This window comes from Fukomys damarensis, unplaced genomic scaffold (assembly GCF_012274545.1).
Source record: "Fukomys damarensis isolate Sample0158 unplaced genomic scaffold, DMR_v1.0_HiC HiC_scaffold_16, whole genome shotgun sequence".
NCBI classification, from domain to species: domain Eukaryota; kingdom Metazoa; phylum Chordata; class Mammalia; order Rodentia; family Bathyergidae; genus Fukomys; species Fukomys damarensis.
The window spans coordinates 16555120-16576183 of NW_022900928.1; the positions used below are offsets into that span (position 1 = coordinate 16555120).

At 46.3% G+C, this 21064-nt stretch overlaps 1 protein-coding gene across 1 annotated transcript in view; it reads right to left on the reverse strand.

Annotated features, from left to right (window-relative positions):
* Window positions 1-16803: 16803 nt before the first annotated feature.
* The window catches only part of Rassf10 (Ras association domain family member 10), a 6829-nt gene continuing 2568 nt past the window's right edge, over window positions 16804-21064 (reverse strand). The window contains exon 2 of the mRNA XM_010615376.1: window positions 16804-20944. Within this exon, the coding sequence (XP_010613678.1) occupies window positions 19572-20944 (1373 nt within the window). The 3' untranslated portion in view covers window positions 16804-19571. The remainder of the gene's footprint in view (window positions 20945-21064) is intronic.

The window sequence follows — 21064 nt, forward strand, 5'->3', positions numbered from 1 at the left end:
CATACTTACCGAGGAGCTTTAGGGTTAGACCTTTGTGAGCAGTTTCTGGGATACACAGCCATGTCCTCAGGGCACTGTGCCCCCTGCCTGTCCAACCTGCCATCTCCTGGCACCTGGCTCTGACCCATGGCTCATTTCAAAGTCTTTAGGGCAAAAATCTACCAGGAAAATGTGTATTTATAAGGCCTTAATTATCTGAGTTGATTATTGATATTAATTCAAGTCAGTTTCTGTTTCTTTTTCCTCTTTGTCTCCACAAAAGATCTAAAAACATTCGGCGAATATCTAATTTTGAGAGGAATTGTAGGTATTTTAATGTAGTGTTTAAAACATGGGCTGTAGCACTCAAGAAATCTTGCTCAATGTGCTCTCTCACTCATGATTGGCCCTTGCTTCCAGATAAACTCCTACTCATCCATCAACGCCCACCTTCAACATCACATTTGGAAAAAAATTCCCCAGTGTGATCAGTCTGAGTAGGCAGTTCTTTTTTTCCCCTTGGTTTCCCGGAGCATACCTATCACTTCTGCTTTAGCACTTGTCTTCTTACCTTGCAATTATTCATTTACTTGTATGTATCTGCTGTCGAATAACCATGTCTTCAAAGACGAGAAGCTTGCCTGAGTCTGGCTAGTATGAGGTCTGTCACCTCTAGTGGTCAAGTAAGAGTGCCCAGGAGTCAGTCAGGATGGACTTATAGCCGGACTCCACCGTTTTCGCCCTATTTGACCATGTAATGTTACTTAAACTCTAGAAGCTCGACTTCCCTTATTTAAAAGAGATCTGCCTCTAAGGGCTGTTGAGAAACTTAGATCAGACATTGCACATAAATAGTGGGTACGTGCTATGGTTTGCTTCTGAAATGTCTCCCAAAGGCCACTGAGGAAGGCTTGGTCACATGTGGTGCTGTTGGAAGGGGGCAGAACCTTCAGGAGTTGGGATCCAGGTGGAGGAAATAGGCCATTGGAGGGGTGCCTTTGACGGGGACATTTGGTCCCTGGCTCCTTCCCCTCTGTTTGCTTTCTAGATGGCCAGCATGAGGTGAGCGGCTTTGCTCCACCACACACGCCATCATGATGCTCTGCCTTGTCACCAGCCAAAAAGCAACAGAACCCCGGGACCATGGGCTGAAACCATGAGCTGAGACAAACCTCTCCTCCTCTAACTTGTTCCCCTCAGGTACTTTGTCACAACCATGGAAATCTGACTTAGTTACAGCATGGTAACTGATTCATGCTGAAGAATAAAACTGCATGCATGTTTGTTGGCCAAAGTAAAAAAGAAATGGCCCAGGGCCGGGGATTTAGCTTAGTGGTTCTACCACCTGCCTTGTAAGCACAAGGACAGAGTTAAATCCCCGGTACCATAAAAAAAAAAAAAGCCCAATTTCAGACCACAACCCCTTCATGCCAGCTGAAGAAGGCACCACAAATGCAATGTAATATGAAATCCCACTGACATAACAGCCACTTTTTAGTAGAATACACTTAAAAAACACCTGAGTATTTTAAAAGGTCACTTGTTGGAGGGTGGCTGTCAGAAGGAAATAGCCCACACTATCTACACTGCTCTCCGAGTTTATGCTAAATAAATGCAACTCAGAGAAAGGCAGAAGGTCTTAGAATGTGCACTTCCCAGTCTACCTGTCCAGGCAAGTGGTTTTTCTCCCCGAGCCTACAAGAGACAGCTTAATTGGTGGTCATTAGAATAGATGCAACTGATTACACAGCGCTTAAAGGGCTTTTGAGGCCTGCTTTTTTCACTTTTTAATCTTCTACCCTTATCCACCCCTGGCAACTTTTCTGCTTACTCCTCATTGATGTTGAAGAGATAAACACATTTTTATCAAAATTTATAACTTTTGTTATCCTGTTATTCTGTCTTGGGCTCTTCGCTCTTTCCTTATTTACCATAATAGCACCCCCAGTTCTGAGAGGGCGTACTGTGTGCCTTCTTGGTAGTATGCCAGGAATGCCCACTGTGTGCTCGCTGGTTGGTGTGCCGCATGCCAGACAGGCCTTACCTCTCCTTTCCCAGAGTCCTAACACAGCATCTAGCACAGCAGAGCATGTGGCTCGTGGTTTCACTGTCATCTAGTCTGCCTCCCTCCTGCTTCTGCCCCCTGGAAGGGTAAGAGCCCTAGGGCAAAGATCTTTGTTTTGTTTCCTGAGCTAAGAACAATAAGCTCAATAAGCATCTGTTGAATGAATGCATTATTACACGACCATGAAGTAGGAAATATTTTCTTCATTTTGAGGTTGGGGAAACTAGGGCCTAGAGATATAAAATTTCACAGCTAGTGAGTAGCAACTATGGCCCTTGGTCCCAGACTTATTTCCTTCTGAATAGGCCTCCGTGTGGAGCAGGCCTTGTTGCAGTTGAGTCCTCCTCCATCCCTGGGCTGGTCTGAGTCAGGATTTGAGATCAGGGCTTGGCAGTGCCAGGAGGGCCTGTGACTATGTGTAAGATCAAGACAAAGTGTGGGGCAGGTTTTGAGCCACAGGAAGGGGCTTAGCACGAGGGGTGCTTGGCCTTGATGCTTTCTGCTCTGTACATGAAGAGAATTCCTTGGCCTTCTCAGAACACTGCTTTCTTCTGTGTGCCATAAATCAACGTAATCTCCTTGCCTCTCCCAGTCGTCCCTAACTCTCTGTGGAGAGCCAGGGTGTCTGGGCAGAGATGCCAGTTCCTTGGAGGAAGGTGCTGAATAAATGCCAGGGGCTGTAAAGTAGGCTAAGCTATTAAGTGCATTATAATGATCATCTATTACCATCATTCCCTTTAATACCAGGTCCTAGGCACCTTGGTTTGTGGACATCTCTAGTGCAACACCCAAGCCTATTTCATCCCCAGCTCATTTCCTTTATAGACTGAAAGCAGAGAAAATATTTGCTGATGTCCATGTGTCTGTTCTCGACTGGAACTTTGCAAATGAGCTTTTGTGCAAGGCGTGGTCCTGTTCCTCCTGTCCCTCACACATCCACCCTGACAGTCTTGCCACTTGAATACTAACAGTTTCTGGGCAGAAGCTGCAGTCCTATTTTGCTGCCTTGGCCGCACCTCCACAGAGGGAAATCCAAAAGCATCTCCTACCCAGAGTCTCGGTCCACTTCCGGCTGCAGACCCCTCTGCAACCTTTGTCTCCAGGACTGGCACCTGTCATTCTGAGTCCTATTCAATGCTCACATCCTCACCTCCCACACTGAGGCATCAAATCCATCCGGTCCCTTCTAAATCTGAAAGGTCACTCAGAGCTATTCCTTCCTCTCCACATTTATAAGCCGTGCCTAGTTCTGGCCTCAATCCATAGTTGACTCCATCGGTCTTCTGTGCAGTTTCTTCCCCTCACCCACAGACACCACAACCAACTGTTGGGCCAGATCTGATGATGTCACGTACTCCATGGCCCTTATCACACTTACACCGTGTGCTCCAGCTGTCCTCTTTACTGTGTCCCTCACATGCACCAGTCTCCTCCTCCTCAGCCCTTTGCACACTCTGCTCCCTTCATGGGAATGCTCTCCTCCTCCTCGCAGCAGGCTCCACACAGCTTAGGCCCCCATGCCTCTCCTTTCCCAAACTCTCCCAGAAGAGAGCACCAGCCTCCTCCATGTCCCAGAGCTGTTTGCGAATATCCACTCTAAACACCACATAACAGTATAGCAGCTGTCTTCCAGCACATGGTGTGAGACAGGCACATGCCTGATCACTTTACACACTCCCCTAATACTTGCAATAACCCAAGGAGTACTTCTTAGCTTTATCCCCATTTCATGAATAGAGAGGCTGAGAGCAAAGTTAAGTCCCTGTCCAAGGCCACCAGGTAGAAATGGACAGACCTTGCACCTGACCACTCCTTGTGTTGTCTGTCACTGTGAGAATGATGGCGAACCTATGGCACAGGTGCCACAACAGGCTGTTTATATCACTGGAAGCTCTAAAGCTTTATCATCACTGGTCTAGACTGTAAGCTTCTTTGGCTTCCCCAGCTCTAAAACCTGACTAATTACCACTAACATCTATTTCTCAGTCAAAGCTATCAGAGAGATGAGGTGTAGATACAGATGGTAAAGTGCTAATCAAATATGAGGGTGATCACTATCGCCTTGGACTATTTCCATCACCAGTCGTGACTGTAATCCACCCTTTCCTCTCCACCTTCCACTTTGTCACCTTTAGCATTCTAAAGACAGTAGGACTAAAACAATCTGACACCAGGGTCCTTTGATGACCCCATAGTGTCTGAAGGTCACCATTCAACCCGTTTCACTACAAACATGGGCCTTGCGTCACTTGGGCCTGCTGTTCCCACAGTGTCTTCTCCTGTGTCCCCCAAGGGCATGTCATGCTCAGCCCCCTGAAATCGTGAGTCATCCTCTGGCCACACCCATGGCCCATTCCTTCCCTCTACACCTGGTCTCTTTCCTCAGCCTGGCATTGCTTCTCCTTTCACATGTATACTCTACCCACGTCACCCACTCGGGGACACACACTCCGATGTCCTCAGGTAGCACGAGGCCACTTTCTTCATGCAACCACAGCCCCTGGGGCACTTTTGGACCTATCACTGCACTAAAAAGGAAGCTTCACTAATTCGATTCCATTTAATTAAGTTTTGGCCTCCCTACTTCGTGAGTCTATCTGTTCCCTAGGGCGGCTGTAACTAAGCACCACAAGTTGGGTGGCTTAAGACAACAGACATTTATTGTCTCCCAGTCCTGGAGGCTAGGAGTCTGAAATCAAGGTGTCAGCCTGCCATGCTCTGAAGCTCTGGGGCAGATCCGTCCTCGCCTCTCCCGCCATCTGGTGTTGCCTGGCCGACCTAGCTGACTTGGTTGGTAGATTATGTCACTCCAGTCACAGAGCCGTCTTCTCCCGGGGCGTCTTCGTGTTAGCCCCACTCTGTACACAACTCTGGTCTCGACTCTCCTTTTCATAAGGACCCCAGTCACCTTGGGTGAGGCCCACCCGGACGACCTGCTTTAATCTGATTACCTCTCTACAGTTCTGATTCCCATATAAGGTCACATTCTGAGGTAATGGAGGCTAAGATTTCAATAAATCTCTTTTGGGGTGGGGTGGGGGCAATTCAGGCCACAACCATGGGAAATCAGGTCTTCTTTTCCATAAGCTTTCACTTCAAACCCAAAGACCATCAGGAGTCTCCCATGGGATGTGGATTTCCCCAAGGTTTACTTCTTTCTGCCTCTCTGTCAATCTCAGGTGGAGGGGACCTTGAAGCCCCTGGAGGGATGAGTGCGGTTCATCTTCGCATTCCAGGGCCCGGCTCACATGTGGCACAGCACTCCTTTTGACAGATACATGCTAACTAGATGTTGGTCTCCCGTTGTGTGCACGAGCCACCTAAAACATAATCCCCACCCTAAGGGCCGTCCCCAAAGAGCCTCTCAGCTCTCTCCAATCTACTTGCCACTGAGCGAATCACTCCTGTTACCCAGGAACTTATGGGGCCATGCACACAGGTCCTTGGAAGTCAAGAGGCGAAACACACCCAGAGATAAAAGCTGAGCAGTCCTGATGAACCTGAGCCCAGCTGCCCAGAACCTCAGCTCTCCCTGAGCACTGCCCCTTGCCACCCACACTGCTGTGGTTGGGCTTAGGGTTAGGAAAGTGGAAGAATCCTCCTGTCCCTCCTGTTGCATCCAACAGAGCCTAGGTCTTGGACTAGGGACTCTTGGGCCAAGTGTTGGGGCTCTGCCACAAACCTAGGGCCACCTGGTAACACCAGCCTGCTTGGGGCACTGTACTTGGGCAGCGCTGGTAGGTATTGACTCTCTGAATGGCTGGGCATTTGAAAAGTGCTTCAGGAAGAATGACCTTTGTAAAAAGGTGAATACAAGGTGTGATCAAAATGTTCAGTGTTTAAATTTTTTAAATTTCTATTACATAAAAGACACATTGCCATTAACACCCCCCAAAATATTCCCCCTTGCTTTGAACACACTGAAAACATCACTCTTGTCACTCTCTGAAGCAGGAGTGGAAGTCTGCTTTCATGAGTGCCTTTATGAGAGGTAATCAGAAATATGGTGAATGCTGCTGGTGGGTGCCTCCCAACAGGAAGGCAGGCTGGTGAAAACGTGACAGGATGTCCTCATCCACCTTACGCACAGCGTCTGGCCCTGTGAGACTTCTGGCTCTCCCCAAAGTCACGATGACCACAAAAGGGAAATGTGTACAATTGATTCAGAACACACGCCAGCCACCACAGCCACTATGGACGCTCAGGAGACTCCCAGAGCCGCTGCAGAAGGCAGAGGGAAGTGTGGGGTAAGTGTGTTTGAAGGGAGGAGAGTACTCTGAGGGGGTTAATGGTGATGTGTCTTTCAATGTAGTATGCTTTTAAAATTAAACATTAGCTGCATTTTTCTATCACACCTCGCAGGGCTCTTCCACAGGCGGGAAGGGAGGCAGAACTTCCAAGGCTGAAGAAGCAGCGAATGCAGGGGGAGACAGGTGGCAATGGTGCAGCATGTTCTAGAACCTTCTCCAGGGTCAGTGACTCCAGGGGACACTAGGGATGGGGAACCGGCTGTCGCTCTGTCGTACGGGACAAGGCTGAGGTGTTTGAGCCTCCTTCTGGGAGTGACAGGGAGCATTTGACGCTACTGAGAAGGACAGAAACAAGGTCCCAGCCTCAGGCTCGTTTGCCACTGTCCTCCTCAGTCAGCCCCAGTGCCACCTTCCCCAGGGTCACAGTCCTGCTTACCCCCTACCTCACCACCCAGGTCTTCTCTCTCCACCCCACTTCTGGACATCACCACAGGTGCCTTCGACACCCAGAAGGATGCATCACTCAACACCTTTGGTCTCCCAGCTGCAATGAGCGTCACCTCCCGCAATCCACTCCCAGGGCCATCTTGTGGACCTGCTCCACCGCAGAAGTCCAGAGCCCAGCTTGTTCCTTGCTCTGCCATGGACAGGCAGCCATAGGGATGAGCCTCTGTCTCCTCGCTCTTTTCTGCGTACCGGGACTCTGCACACAAAACCCACGCCCACTTCTGTGGCCTCTAGGACTCCTGCACTGGACACGTCCAGTTCTCCAGCTTCCTCCTAGGCCTCCTCCCCTCCCCTTTCCTCCTCCCTCTGTGCAAAACTTCTCAGCTGGCTTCTCTCATTCCTGCTCACTGTGGCTCCCACCAGGCCGCTGACCCACCACTCTCCAAACAGGTTTATAAATCGCCAAACCTGATGGGCCCAGGAGGTCATTTCTGTCTTGAAACCCACTTCCTCCAAAACCTGGATCCCATGGTATTATATTTTCTTTCCTTTCTTCCTTCTGTGTTCCTTCTTAGTCTTTGTGGACTCCTCTGCTTCCATCCATTGTATGAAGTTCACTCTTCTCCAAGCTATCTTTAGTCTTCTTACCCCCACCCTTCACCCCACCCACGTCTCCTGTGGTCCCACATCACTAGCATCCACAGGCTAGGCAAAGTGGTGCAGGCCTGTAATCCCAGCTGTGTAGGAGGCTGAGGCAGGCAGATGGCAAAGTTGAAGCCATCCTGAGCAACTTAGCAAGAAGCAGTCTCAAAACCTAGAGTGCCCTGGATTTGATTTCCAGTACTGTAAAAACAAACAAAAAGACTCACCACCACCAACTCAACATGTTCCGAATCAAAAGCACCACCCTCTCCTTCCATGTGTCCAGATGTCCAAGCTGGAACCCAGGGGCCATTCCAGATGTTTCCTTCCCCCTCTGCCTGTACCAAAGCTTAATCACCACCCCTGAGTGAGATCGGCTCCTAAATACTCAGAGCTCCTGGCTTCTCCCCACTCCCCAGTTCAGCCCTCTTCATCTCTTTTCCAAATTGTTAGACCACCTGATTACTGGGTTCCCTGAACCTGCTTTTTATCTGCACCCTAAAAACCCACATTTTACTCAATTTCACACCTCCTGTGCCCACCAGACTGTCACACATGTGAGATGCTTGTCCTTGGTGTTTGGGATGAGGAAGAAGATGGGCAGATGGAACAGATGTGTCATGATACCCAGTGTCTCCCTGTGATGTTCACATTTGCAAATCAGTCATGCATTTCTTGTCTCGATTGTCCCCAAGACACTACGAGACATTTATTATTATTCCTTACCTGTTGATGAATGTCCCAGAATTGGTAAATGGGCAAGCCTACCTTTAAACCTTTGGGTCAAATTCTTAGGCTTTGTACCAAGTCATGAAACTTTTCTCAGCAGTTGCACTACTCTAGGTATTACTGTTGCACTTATTTGATTTATATCCAAAGAAAATCCTGGTTGAGTCTTGTCTCTTTTGATCTGTAAAAGTTATAATAATTAAGTCTCCCTTTTTTCAAGGTACATATTTATTAAAGAAGCCAGGCTTTTGTCCTGTAGAATTAAAACTCAAAATGGATTTGTCTGATTACACACGCAGAGTAACATTGCACATCTGCCTCTATCCGGCCGGTTTCCTGCAGCCTCCTCCAGAGAACTAGACCCGTGGTTAGACTGCATCAGTTATCTTGGTGCAGTATCATTAAGGGGGGCTGGGGGTTCCTCTCCATCACCCCGGAGCTGCTGTCAGCTGGTGTCTCCTCCTCATTTTAGCATGCATCATGGATGTCAGATGCATTGATTCACTAAGGTTTGCATGAAGGCATTTTTAAAAGTTGATCATTCCTTCTCCATTTGTTAGCTAAAATTCTTTTGTGAAGAAATTTCCCCCGTCAACTGTTGGATGACTTAGAAATACAGTGTGTACAGGAAAGACTGAATAAATGTTCTTTTTATTAAAATTTCTGGAAACAACATGGTATCCTAGCAACCCATAAAGGTAATTAACAAGTTTTCTTTCTTTCTATCTCTTTCTTCTTTTTGTAGGCTCATTTGGAATCTCTAGATTTTTATATTTTTGCTGAATCCACAGCAGTTGTTACTCTCCTTGCAACTCAGACTTTCCGGTCCTTAACCATTGGAACCCTTGGATTGGTCCTGAGCTCTTTCGACACAGCCACAGTTTTTAATTATTTCCTGCTTTCTAGTACATAAAATGCAGTAAGCCCATCATTTCCTTTCCTAGATTTGAATCACCCTTTACTTTAAGGAGACCTGACCCTTTCAATGAAAAATGATATTTAAATACCACCTACAGGCTCATTAGTGGTGAGTGGTCACTGATTCCAGAACATTTTGGTGGATAGAATTAACAAATATGTACGTTTTAGAACTACAGAAATATTTGAATGTTAACTCTTTGCACTTACTTGCTTTCCTAATATATCATAGATGTTCCTGCTGAAATGGTTTCTCATTTTTTTATTACCGCAAATGTCACTGCAGTGAATCACACAGACTCACACATGTCCTTGCCCACGTGTCCAAATATTCTGCTGATTCCTAAAAATGGAGTTATTGCTTACAAAGTATGAGTTGAAATGGCTTGAATCCATTTATGGTCCCAGCATCCGCATGTTGCACAATGGTTTAGATGATCTAATGTTACCTCTCTGACACATCCGTGCTTTGAAGAAAGAGAGAAGGGAGGAAAGAAAGGGAGGAAGAAAGGAAGGGAGTGAGGGAAAGCTATGTCTAGGCCAGTGATGGCAAACCATTTAGAGCTTTCGGTGATGACCAATGGGCTGTTGTGATACAAGTCCTCAAGTCCAAGGCACTCTTGGGAGAGATCCACACCTCTGGCCCAAGGTGGGTGAAAAGCACATGAAACCAACCTGAACCCAACCCATAGACTACAGCCACGTGCAGCTAAACCTAACCTGGATCACTACCCCTCATCTGACTCACAAAGAGGCAGAGAAAAGATGACTGTTACTTGAAGACAGGATGAGTATTGGAGTGGTTTGTGGTGCTGTATTATTATTCCGTCTTTTACTAGACCCATTCAGCATAATAAAGCCATCAGTTCTGCTCAGGCAGTATATACATTTAATGCAATCAGAATAAGATAGTACCAGAAAAGTTTATTATTAGCTAAATAATACTTTCTGGTAATTAAAATGGTAGATATAAATATGAAAAGAGAGAGAAATCGAAGACAAGAAAGTAGTGTGTTAAGGTTCTTGTCGGGCTTGAGAGCAAACACAAATTGACAAATTTATATATTGGTAAAAAATAAACATAAGCGCGGTTCTTGATAAGTCTTGAGAAACTCAGAGCGAAATTAAATCTACAATTTTCAAATCAACCACAGAAAATTCTATTCATCCAATGAAAGAGGAAAACATGTTGTTAAGTGATGACAGTAAGGACCTCCAAAAGCCACTTGTCAATAAAAGCAACAAGAGCACAGCCCACCCCCCATCTAGAATTCTGCAAATTAACTCAGAGCTTGCAATAATCCAGGGTATTTATCTTCTTAAGAAATGATAGGGCTGGGGATTTAGCTCAGTGATTCCTCCGCTTGCCTTGCAAGTACAAGGTCCCAAGTTCGATCCCTGGTAGAAAGAAAGAAAGAAAGAAAGAAAGAAAGAAAGAAAGAAAGGAAGGAAGGAAGGAAGGAAGGAAGGAAGGAAGGAAGGAAGGAAGGAAGGAAGAAAAGAAAAGAAAAGAAAAGAAAGGAGGGAGGGAAGGAGGGAGAGAGGGAAGGAAGGAAGAGAATCTCAAAAGGGAATGGTATGCTTTGGGGTATGTGCATTTACCCTATTCCCATCTACCTCCTCCAGATCCACAGTAATCTAGAAAAACCAGTAGCCCAGGAGGACAGATTGGGCTTGGAGCTGGTTAAAACACCACCCTCTGAGAGCCCCCATAAATGACATGTCTGGCCAGTCCCTGGCAGGATTTATTTGACCTGATTCAGTCTTACAACTCACTTTCCCCAGAAGCATTGGTTGAAAACAATTAGAGGCTTTTGTTTTAACATCACAACTGCATGAAGGAGTGATGACAGTCATGAAAAAAACAAAAACCTAATTTAAAAAACCAGCTAAAAAGGAGAAGCTAGTGAGTAAAAATATCTGTAGGGCATTTTGCAAATTTCTGACATATCCCTGTCAAGGGTCTCACACTGTGCGAGGTGATACCATGCTCAGGAAAGGCCAGAAAGGGTACTAAGTTCTGGATTCTGACCGATCTGTTGCCTCTGATCACTTTTGAAAGTAAGGGCTAACAGAGCTGTAAACTCAAGCTCTGAGCATAGCCCCTCAGCAAGGCTAGAGGACTGACTGGCATTTGTAGAACTCTCTGTCCAGTCATCAATGATCCCTAGGTTACCTAAGCAGAGACCTCAGTGGCTATGTGACAAAGTGTAATGACTTTAGGGCCAGGGATTTAGCTGAGTGGTTCCGCTGGTTCTGCTGCCTGCCTTATAAGCCCAAGGTCCCAAGTTCTATCCCTGGTACCAAAACAAAAACAATAAATGACTTCACATGAATTAGTTCAAGAAAGCCAGTAGTCAGAAAGAAATTGTGAAAAGAAAAAAGGGACAAAGAGCAACAACAACCACAGAAAAGAAGAATCTGATTTCCTGAGCTGTCGTGATATATTATTCTAAATGTGTGATTTTCAACCAAAATTAGGAGACTTATAATGACCTATTCACAGAGGGGAAAAGCAGCCGGTAGAAATTGTCCATGAGGAAGCTCAGACATAAAAATTATTAAGCAAACACTAAAATCAGTTATTTTAGAAACAACCGCAGAACAAAGAAAGCCACATCTAAAGATATTAAGTATGAGAAAGATGTCACAACAAATAAAGAGCATGGGCTTGTTTTAGATTTAAAGACAAAAACAGGTTGAAAGTGAGAAGAAGGAAAAAGGTATTCCATACACACAGTAACAAAAAAGAGAGCTAAGGTAGGTATACCAGTGTCAGACGAAAATGGTATCTGTATTGGTCATCTTTCTATCCCTGTGACAAAGCACCTGAGATAAATAACCTGAAGGTGGAAAAAATGTTTATTTTGGTTCATGGCTTCCATGGGTTTCAGTCCACAGTTGTGTGGCTCCATTGTTTTTAGCCCTGTGGTGAGGCAGAATTCACGACGGGGAACACGAGGTGAAGCAAAGCTGTTCGGTTCATAGCAAGCTGGAAGGAGAAGTGGAGAGAGACCAGGGACAAAACATACTCTTTGATGGCTTACTCTTAATGACCTACTTCCTCCAACAAGACCCCACTTCCTAAAGTTTCTCCCCCTCCCAATAGCATGTTAAATTATGACATCATTCATGAAGTCAGAACCTTCATGACCCAATCACCTTCCAAAGGTTCTACCTTTGAGCACTACTGCATTAGGGACTAACCCTTCAATACATGAGCTTATGGGGAACATTTAAGACTTACAGTAAAGAAACTGTAAGTCAAAAAGTGTTACAAGGCCGGGCATGGTGGTGCATGCCCATACTCCCAGCACTTGAGAGGCTGAGGAAGGAGGATTGCTGAGAGTTCAAGACCAGCCTGGGTTACATAGTGAGTTTCCAGGTCGGTCTCAACTATATAGTGAGACCCTGTCTCAAAAAAAAAAAAAAAATTTTTTTTAACGTGTTGCCCAAAAAATAAAAAAAATGTTGGGCTGGAGATTTAGCTCAGTGGTACCACATCTGTCTCAGAAGCACAAGGTCCTGAGTTTGATCCCTGGTACCAAAAAAAAAAAAAAAAAGTTACAAGAAACAAAGAAGGACATTAAAATATTGACAAAAGGATCTATTTGCCAAGAAGACATAACATTTATAAACATATATGACCTAAATATTAGAACCCCAAATAATGAAGCAAATATTGACATTTCAAGGGAGAAATAATTCTATAAAAGCAGCTGTGACTACAATAGAACACTTTCAATAATGAAAAGAAATAAAGAAATAGAGGACTGGAATAATGCCATACTTCAATTATACCTAAGAGATATATACAGAACACTACATCCAACAATACTCTAATACATATTTTTGCAAGTGTAAATGAAATATTCACCAGCATAGATGACATAAAACAAGTCTTAAGGAATATTAAAAAAAATTGAAATGGTAAAAATTATCTTTTCTAATCACAATGGAATGGAGCCAAAAACCAATAACAAAGAAAACTAAAAAACTCATAATATGTGAGAACTAACACACTCTCAACAAGGGAATTAAACAAGCATCACAAAGGGGCCGGGGATTTAGCTCAGTGGTTCCACCGCCTGCCTTGCAAACACAAGAACTTGAGTTCGATCCCTAGTACCAGAAAAAAATAAAAATAAAAAGTATTAAAAAAATCAATCAAGGCAAACACATGACCACCTCACTGCAAAAGAGACAACCAAGAAAATTCAGCATCCTTCCTCTATTTAGAAAGTAACTTCTTCAACATGGCTCATGCTATGTACTAAAAACAACAACAACAAAAACCACACAGCTAACATTATACTCGATGAAAAGTTTTTCTCTAAGCTTACGAACAATACAAAAAAAAATGCCTGCTTTCAGCACTTCTAGTCAACATAGTATTGAACGTCCTATGGCAGAGAAATTAGGCCAAAAAATAAAATAAAAGGAATCTAAATTGGAAATGAAAAAGTAACGCTATCTGTTTGCAAATGGCATGATCTTATACACAGAGCATAATAAAGATTACACACGTACATACATACACACACAGAAACTCTCAGTGCTAAGTTCATCAAAGTTGCAGGATACAAAATCAACACACAAAAATCACAAACATTCTACACATTAACAATGAACAACATGAAAAAGAAATTAAGAAAACAACTTCGTTGGATATAGCATCAAGCGGAATAAAATACTTAGAAGCAAATTTAACAAAGAGGCATGAGAAAACTACAAAACACCATGGAAAGAAATTACAGACAAATAAATGGAGAGGCATTCATTCCATTGATTGTGGATTGGAAGACTTAACATTGTCCAGGTGACAATGCTGCTTGCTCCCATTTGGATCTGGAGTGTCCCCCATAGTTCCCTGCGTTAAAGGCTTGCTTCACTGCGTGATACTATCAGGAGGCAGTGAATACTATTTGAGGCAGGGCCTAGTGGGAAGTTTGTAGGTCATTCACTGGAAGCATGACCTCAAAGGGGACTCTTGTCTTTTCCTCCTCCTTTCTTTCCTCCACCTCCAAGCCATTAAATGAATGGTTTGTTCCACCATGTACTCCCTGCCTTGACATGACACAAAGGAAAATAAGATAGAAGAGGATCCTTTCACAAATGGAAGGTGGCAGTGCGGTCCGAATGAAGAAATAGTATCAACTTAATTCTGTAGTCTTTAGTAGTGTTGGGTGGACCTGAATTGACCTGGGGCTAGATGACTAATAACTTTAGAAATCTTGCTAAGAAATGTGGAGGTCATCCAGAAAGCCATGGGACAGCCTAGAAATGACTCAAAGATGTGTGTGGGAACAGCATGAGAAGGGAGAGGATGAGACAGTGGTCCTTCAAAGCATCCCATACTAATCTCCACATGTCACGGGGACACGGCCAAAGATACCCAGAGCCAGGTGTGCATGGCCAACTCTCTGGCACCAGGGTCCTTGTGAGGCCCGGCCATCCCTCCCTCTACTCTTTGCTGATGCTCCTGCACCGGAGACCCACCAGAAAGAAGCTCCCACACAGATACACTGGTACCACCTTATAGAAGTGACTATGACAAGCACACAGTTGTCTGCCCTGGTGGCCAAAGACTCCATGCTGTTGATGGTGCACCTGCAGAGTTGTTTGGTTTTAAGTTTTTGAGTGTTTTATTTTTTTCTACTGGCAAAGGACTCTTCATAGACAGTTACCCAGAAATTCACACAGGAATTTCTCTTCCTCTGCCTTTTGCTTAAGTCCTCACCTTGTAGATAATTACTAGCTCTGGGGTTTGAGGAAAATCACTCTGCCTCCCTGGTGGAGACACCCGGATAAGCCTGATCATTCTAAGCCTTTCAGATGCCAACAGTGTGAGTTTATAAGAGTTCTTTATCCAGGAGGGCCAAACACTACGTGTGTGTGGTACCCAGGGCCCAGGTGTGGCAGGCTTGGGTCGGGAGCCTGCATCCCCTACTTAGCAGCTTGGGAATTTCGTTGACTTTTGTCTGTAAAAACTGGATGTTTAAAAGTTCTATCTTGCTGGGAAGGGAATCTGGGAATGGGGGAGATGGCAAGGAAGGGAGGAGAAGGGGAAGTAGAAAGAATCAAGATGCACTATGTACCTATGGCAATTCCCCACTCTGAATATATTTATTAGGTGTCATCAACATACACTAAGAAAAGGAGGAAGTTCGACTGCAGGAGATACATGCAGGGAGGCTGCACCTGGGAGCACTTGGTGCAAGGACCTGGCATTTGGAAAGTGGATTCCTCCTCACCCTCCTTCCTTTCTGTGCAGGGAAGCAACTTTGGAAAGTATTTCACACGGGGGATTTCAGACTATCATTACCCAAATCTTGCCTTTTCAAGAGTTTTAAGAATAATCTCAAATGCAGTGTCATCTCTAGAAAAAGAAAATCCTAGATAATCTCAACTGTTTGAGACTGTGAAACAACTGGGCTTATGGTGTTTATTTTATTTAGCTTTAATTTTTCGAGGTAAGTTGGGAGAAGCAAAAACATCAAATGTTTTATAGCATTACCTTCTCAGAATTATCTTTCCCACTAAACTCAAGATGAAAAAGACAATTCTTTCTGAAATTCTAACTTATCCTATTTGTTATCACCTTCATCCTGCTTGTGAAGAGTTTTTACCCTTCCTATCCTTAGATCTCTGGTCAATTCTGATAGAGACGAGATTGTGTGTTAAAAACAAGTGCTCCAGGAAGGTGGAAAAGGAAAGAAACATTTCATTTAGCAATTTTGATCGGATGACTCACCCTTGCTGTTGTAAGGATATTTTAGAATAATGGCTATCAGCCCTGGCTTCCTAACCCCACAGTGAATTTGGTTTTTTGTTTGTTTTGAGACAGGGTCCCTCTGTGTAGCTCGAACTTGAGATCCTGCTGCCTCATCCTCTTAAGTGCTAGGATTACAGGTGTGCACCACCACCCCAGCTCTAATTAATTAATTTTAATTAAAATAGTTTCTAAGCAAAATAGAATATTTAGTGAAAGCTAAACTAATGGTAAAATAGCCATTCTCATACATAGCTTATTGTACTTAGAATAGCCCTTTGGAAAAGCAACTTAGCAATTAAGCATTAAGTCTCTCATTGTCCTCTTTGGAGAATTCTCTTTCTGGGAACCTATCTTACTTTAGAGAGGGAGAAAGTATATTTAGGAAACAGATACATGCACAAATAAACTTATCATGGTGTTATTTTATAATAGTAAAGAAATATGGGAAACAACCTAGTAATACAAGCTGAGAAGTTATATAACTATGGTATACTCACCAGATGAATTTGCTGACAAGGTGTCTTCCAAAAGCTAAATATCAAAGCATTTATGCAACCTTATCAGAATTGCTTTTCTCCCTCTCTCTCTCTCTCTCTCCCTCTCTCTCTCTCTCTCTCTCTCTTTCTTTTTAGACATGAGCTTGCAAAGTTGCCCAGGCCAGGCTTGAATCTGTAATCCTCCTGCTCAGCCTATCAGAGTGCTGGGCTTACAGACGTGTGTAAGCACATTCTGCTATTTTTTTTTAAGACAAGCAAAACATGAAATCATCAAAATTCAACAAATCCCAAAGGAAATGTGCTGAATTGTGATGTGTCAGGTTTTTTAGTGATAAAAGATAATAGAGTGACTTTTCTTTCTCTGTATTCATATTATTTTCAGGTTCATCCCAAGGACATTATTAACTGGTTAAAATAGTAACAATAAAAGCACATTTTATATAAGGAAGTAAACAAACCTAGAGACACCATATGGAATCACTGGTTTTGAGAGATGGCTGAGAATGGAATAATTCAGATTTTAAAAATATAATAGATTGTTTCAATTCCAAAAACAGGATGGGGCTAGCTGGTGAGGAGCCTATGTGTTCCCCTCCTGTCCTCAAGCTTGCTGTTTCCTCCCCGGGACCTTGGAGAGGCTGGAGTCTCTTTTTTTCCCAGGGGTTCTGACATCCTGAAGCTGGATGAAGTCCTCAGGTAGTGATGACTAGACAGGTGAACCAAAGTTGAAACAGTATTTATCAAGCATGTCCCTGCACTGGCACTGCACCTTTCCTGGGCTTGCAAAAGCTCTTCCTAAAAGGAACTATTGTCTCCTTCTTTCCTCCCCCATCCTCCTTTCTCCTACCCACACAGAGAGTGCCTTTGAGGAACATAATTGATTTGGATGAAGGCAAAAATGGGCAGCCTGGGCTGTCCTTTGTTAGAAATGAAGCCTCCTGGGCTGCCTGAGGAGTTGACTAGGCAAACAGCTTCAGGTGGTCAGGGTAGGGAAGGTTCTAGAAGCGGAGCCCAGAATACCCAAGGGCCTTCTCCTCGCTGTGATGTGGCTTGTTTGCTTTACAGGCTTTGAGCATATTTGCTGACGTCAGCAGCTCATCAAAGTCTAAAATAATAACAGTGAAAAGGAAAACAGCTCCTTTCTGCCAGGAAGTCCTATCCTGCCAACGTCTGTCTTCTGAGTTAATAAACATCCAAGAACCACCTCTCCTCCCACCTTGGGGGGAGGGCAGTAATTCAAAAACCACCAGGTCAGCCCAGTGCCCACAGAAGCCATTCAGACAAGCGGCATTTGTCACACATGAATGAGGATTTTACCTCAGCTTCAAAATGAAAGCTATTGTTGGCTTTGTGTTTATGGGATTGAAAACTGAACACAGTGGGTTTCTTTCGGGCCTTTCCTCATTGTCATCATGCTCAAGACTAAACACACGCGTGTTTCTGAATCAGAGGGAACTTAAAAAAAATAAAATTTAAAAAAAATCACGCCACATTAGGTCTTTGGAAAACATCTACTTAGAAAACAGCCTTTTAATTCTGGTTTTACTTGAAAATCCAAGAACAGGCACACATGCCATAATACTACGGCAGTGGTGGTGGAGGTGGGACCATCCGTCCCTTGAAAGAAGACAGTGCAGATGGCGACCAGTGGAGGTCAGGAAGCCAGGCTCCTGTGGCAGCCCAGACAGAGGATCTGCGTCTCCAGGAAGCAAGGCCTCTGGAGTTACCTTCACATGCCCTGCTGAACCTGGAGCCGGCCTCTGGCCGCCGGGCTGAGTGCACCTCCTGCACCATCTGGCACTGCACACACACCCCATTGTTGCTACCTACTCGGGACAGATTAGATCCTGCATTCCTCAGAAGTACCGAGCTCCAGAGGGAGACCGGCCAGCAAGCAGCTACTACTGAGAAGTCTTCACTGAAATTATTGCAACGATCACCCCGAGGGCTGACCAGCTCTACCACCAGCTTCAGAGAAGGTGTCCCCCTCCATAGCCCCTAGCAGGCACAGGTGTGTGCCAGACAAGGGCAGTTCAAAGCCTCAGCTCACTTTCATATGCTTTTCTCCATGGCTGTGCCCTGGGTTAATCCCCTTGCTCACCCAAGGTGCACTATGAGACTTCCGTATTTTTTTTTAAATTTTTTGCCCTAATCAAGTAAACCTTGACAGTGACAGTACTCTAAGTTTGCATGAGTAACTCACCTTTGACCAAAGATACTGAAGTTAGACTTGGGTTTGATTAAAATGAGTTGAGGTCATGGTTAGTTCTAATTACAGGGCTCCATTTAAAAGCTGAGCACCATGCAAAGATCTTTGCTTTCAAGTTTTAGTTTAAACTGGTGCTCGTTAAAACAGCAAATTCTGTGTGGAAAGCGAGTTCTGCGACTCCCCTTTTATTTATTTTTTTTTCTGAAATAATAGCAAGCGAGTCAATGAAGGAGCATTATGAACTATAGGACAACACACCTGCCTCTCAAAGAACAAATCCCAAAGCGCTCTGATTAAATTTTAACCAGGGATTATGTTTGCCAGGATTTTAGATCTCAAACAGGTTATGTTTGGCTTCTGTCAAAATAAAAGGTAATTTGGGGAAAAGCCTCCCGTTTTAACAACATACATTGTCTTTACTAGGCGGAAACGCAGAGTTAGACTTCGATACAGTTTAGCCTTTGAACGAAAATAAAAGGCAAATAATTCAGCGGATGGGCAGTTCCCCAATCCGCAGAAATGTAAACAGCCAGGATTGTGGTGCCTATGGGTCTTATCAAAGATGTTCGGTAAGGCTGGGACCAACACCAGTGCGTCCTCTTTGGCTAGTTTCAACACGTTTACAGTCACAATTAACATTCAAGGAATTTCCTTTTCATCCAAGTGTTTCTCCTAAGAGCACTTTATGCCAGCAACTACATTTCTAGCTGCCATCAGTCCTTCCCATACAGAAGAGTGGTGAAATCTCCATAATACATTTTCCCCCTTTTTGAAAATGGGCTTGGACCACGTCAATTTCCCGGGGGGTGTTTGTTTTCCAGTAATTCCAAAGACCTTGGAATGGAGGAGCCTGGTCTCCTTGTCCTACGCTCACTCAGAGCCAGAAGGGCGCCTCTGCCCGCTGCCCCGCAGGCATCCCCAGCCCTCCCGGACCGCCCGGGTCAGATCTCAGATCGCAGCGATGCGGCCTCCTCCAAGGAGCTCCTGACTCCCCTAAGCCTGGGCAGCCTGGCCAATGCACGCTGAGACAGGAAGACACCGCGTCTCCCTCCTTGTCCTCCTACACGAGGGACTCGCACACCGGCACCGAGTCCGAGTCCTGGCTGTGCATGGAGCTCAGCCCCGTGTCCGAGTCCTCATCGTTGCCAGGGCAGTTCTTGGCCAGTCCGCGGGCTTGGTCCACCCACACCTCGGCACAGGCTTCAGGCCGGGGTTCCCGCGGGGGAGCCCCATCCCGCCCCACCGAAGGTTCCAAACCGTGCAGAGTCTGGAGAAGGCCCTGCAGCTCCCGCTCCTTGCTGTCCCACTGCTGCTGGCTGTAATCCAAGTCCGCCTTGACGGCCTCCAGGTCCGTGCTGAGCCGCAGACCGATGTAAAGGCTGGTGCTGAGCTGGGTCCTGACCCGCTCCTGCTCCAGCAGCAGCTCGCCGTCCGGGCCGCCGTCAGGCTCCGGAGGCTCCTCGCGCGCCGCCAGCTCCTCCTTGCGCCGCTCCATCCACCTCTGGTTCAGCTCCTCCTGGATCTCAGTCGAGAGGCGCTCCAGCAACTCCTCCTGCTGGGCTCGCTGCTCCTGCAGCTGCAGCAGGTCGTCGCAGCGCCTGGCCAGTTCCTCCAGCGCCGCCGCCTGCGCCTCGCCGTCCAAAGGCGCAGCTGCCGCCGCCGCCTCCTTCTCTGGCTCCTCTCCCGGGGTGAGCCCGTCCAGCTCGACGTCCACCCCCACCAAGTACGTGTCCTGCACGTAGTTGACCCCGTGCCGCCGCATGCGGTCCAAGTGCACCTTGGCTTCGTAGCAGTCGATCTCGCGGTCCAGCTCCCGGAGCCGCTGCACCTGCTGGCGGATGGTGTGGTCCTGAGACAGCACCAGGTGCACCAGCGTCTCCATGCGCTCCACGGACGCGCTTTCGGGGACGCGCGGCGGTGGCGAGTAGGACGAGGCGGTGGACGACGACGTGGACGAACAGGGCGACGGCGGCTGCAGCTGGCGCCGCCGATTGAGCTTGGCCAGCTTGCGGAAGGCCTTGCGGACCACTCGCCGCTGTTTCTCCTGGGTCATGGCCAGGTTGAGCCGGACAGGGGCTCCGCGGGCCAAGCAGGGGCGCTCCCGGCTGAGCACCACCCGCGCCTCGGCGCTGCGTGGGCCGGCGTTGGGCAACGACGCTTCGCTGCGCACCAGCACGAAGCGCACATTCTCTTGCTCGTCGCCCCAGGCGGCCCAGAGACGCAAGATGCGCGTCTTGTTGGGCAGGATGCGCTCAAAGCCGCGCCACTTCTCCACGATGCAATAGCACTGCGGGGGCCCACACAGCATGCCCTGGGGCAGCGCCTCCTCCTCCTCCTCCTCCTCGTTTTCAACGACGCTTCGCTGCGCACCAGCACGAAGCGCACATTCTCTTGCTCGTCGCCCCAGGCGGCCCAGAGACGCAAGATGCGCGTCTTGTTGGGCAGGATGCGCTCAAAGCCGCGCCACTTCTCCACGATGCAATAGCACTGCGGGGGCCCACACAGCATGCCCTGGGGCAGCGCCTCCTCCTCCTCCTCCTCCTCGTTTTTCGT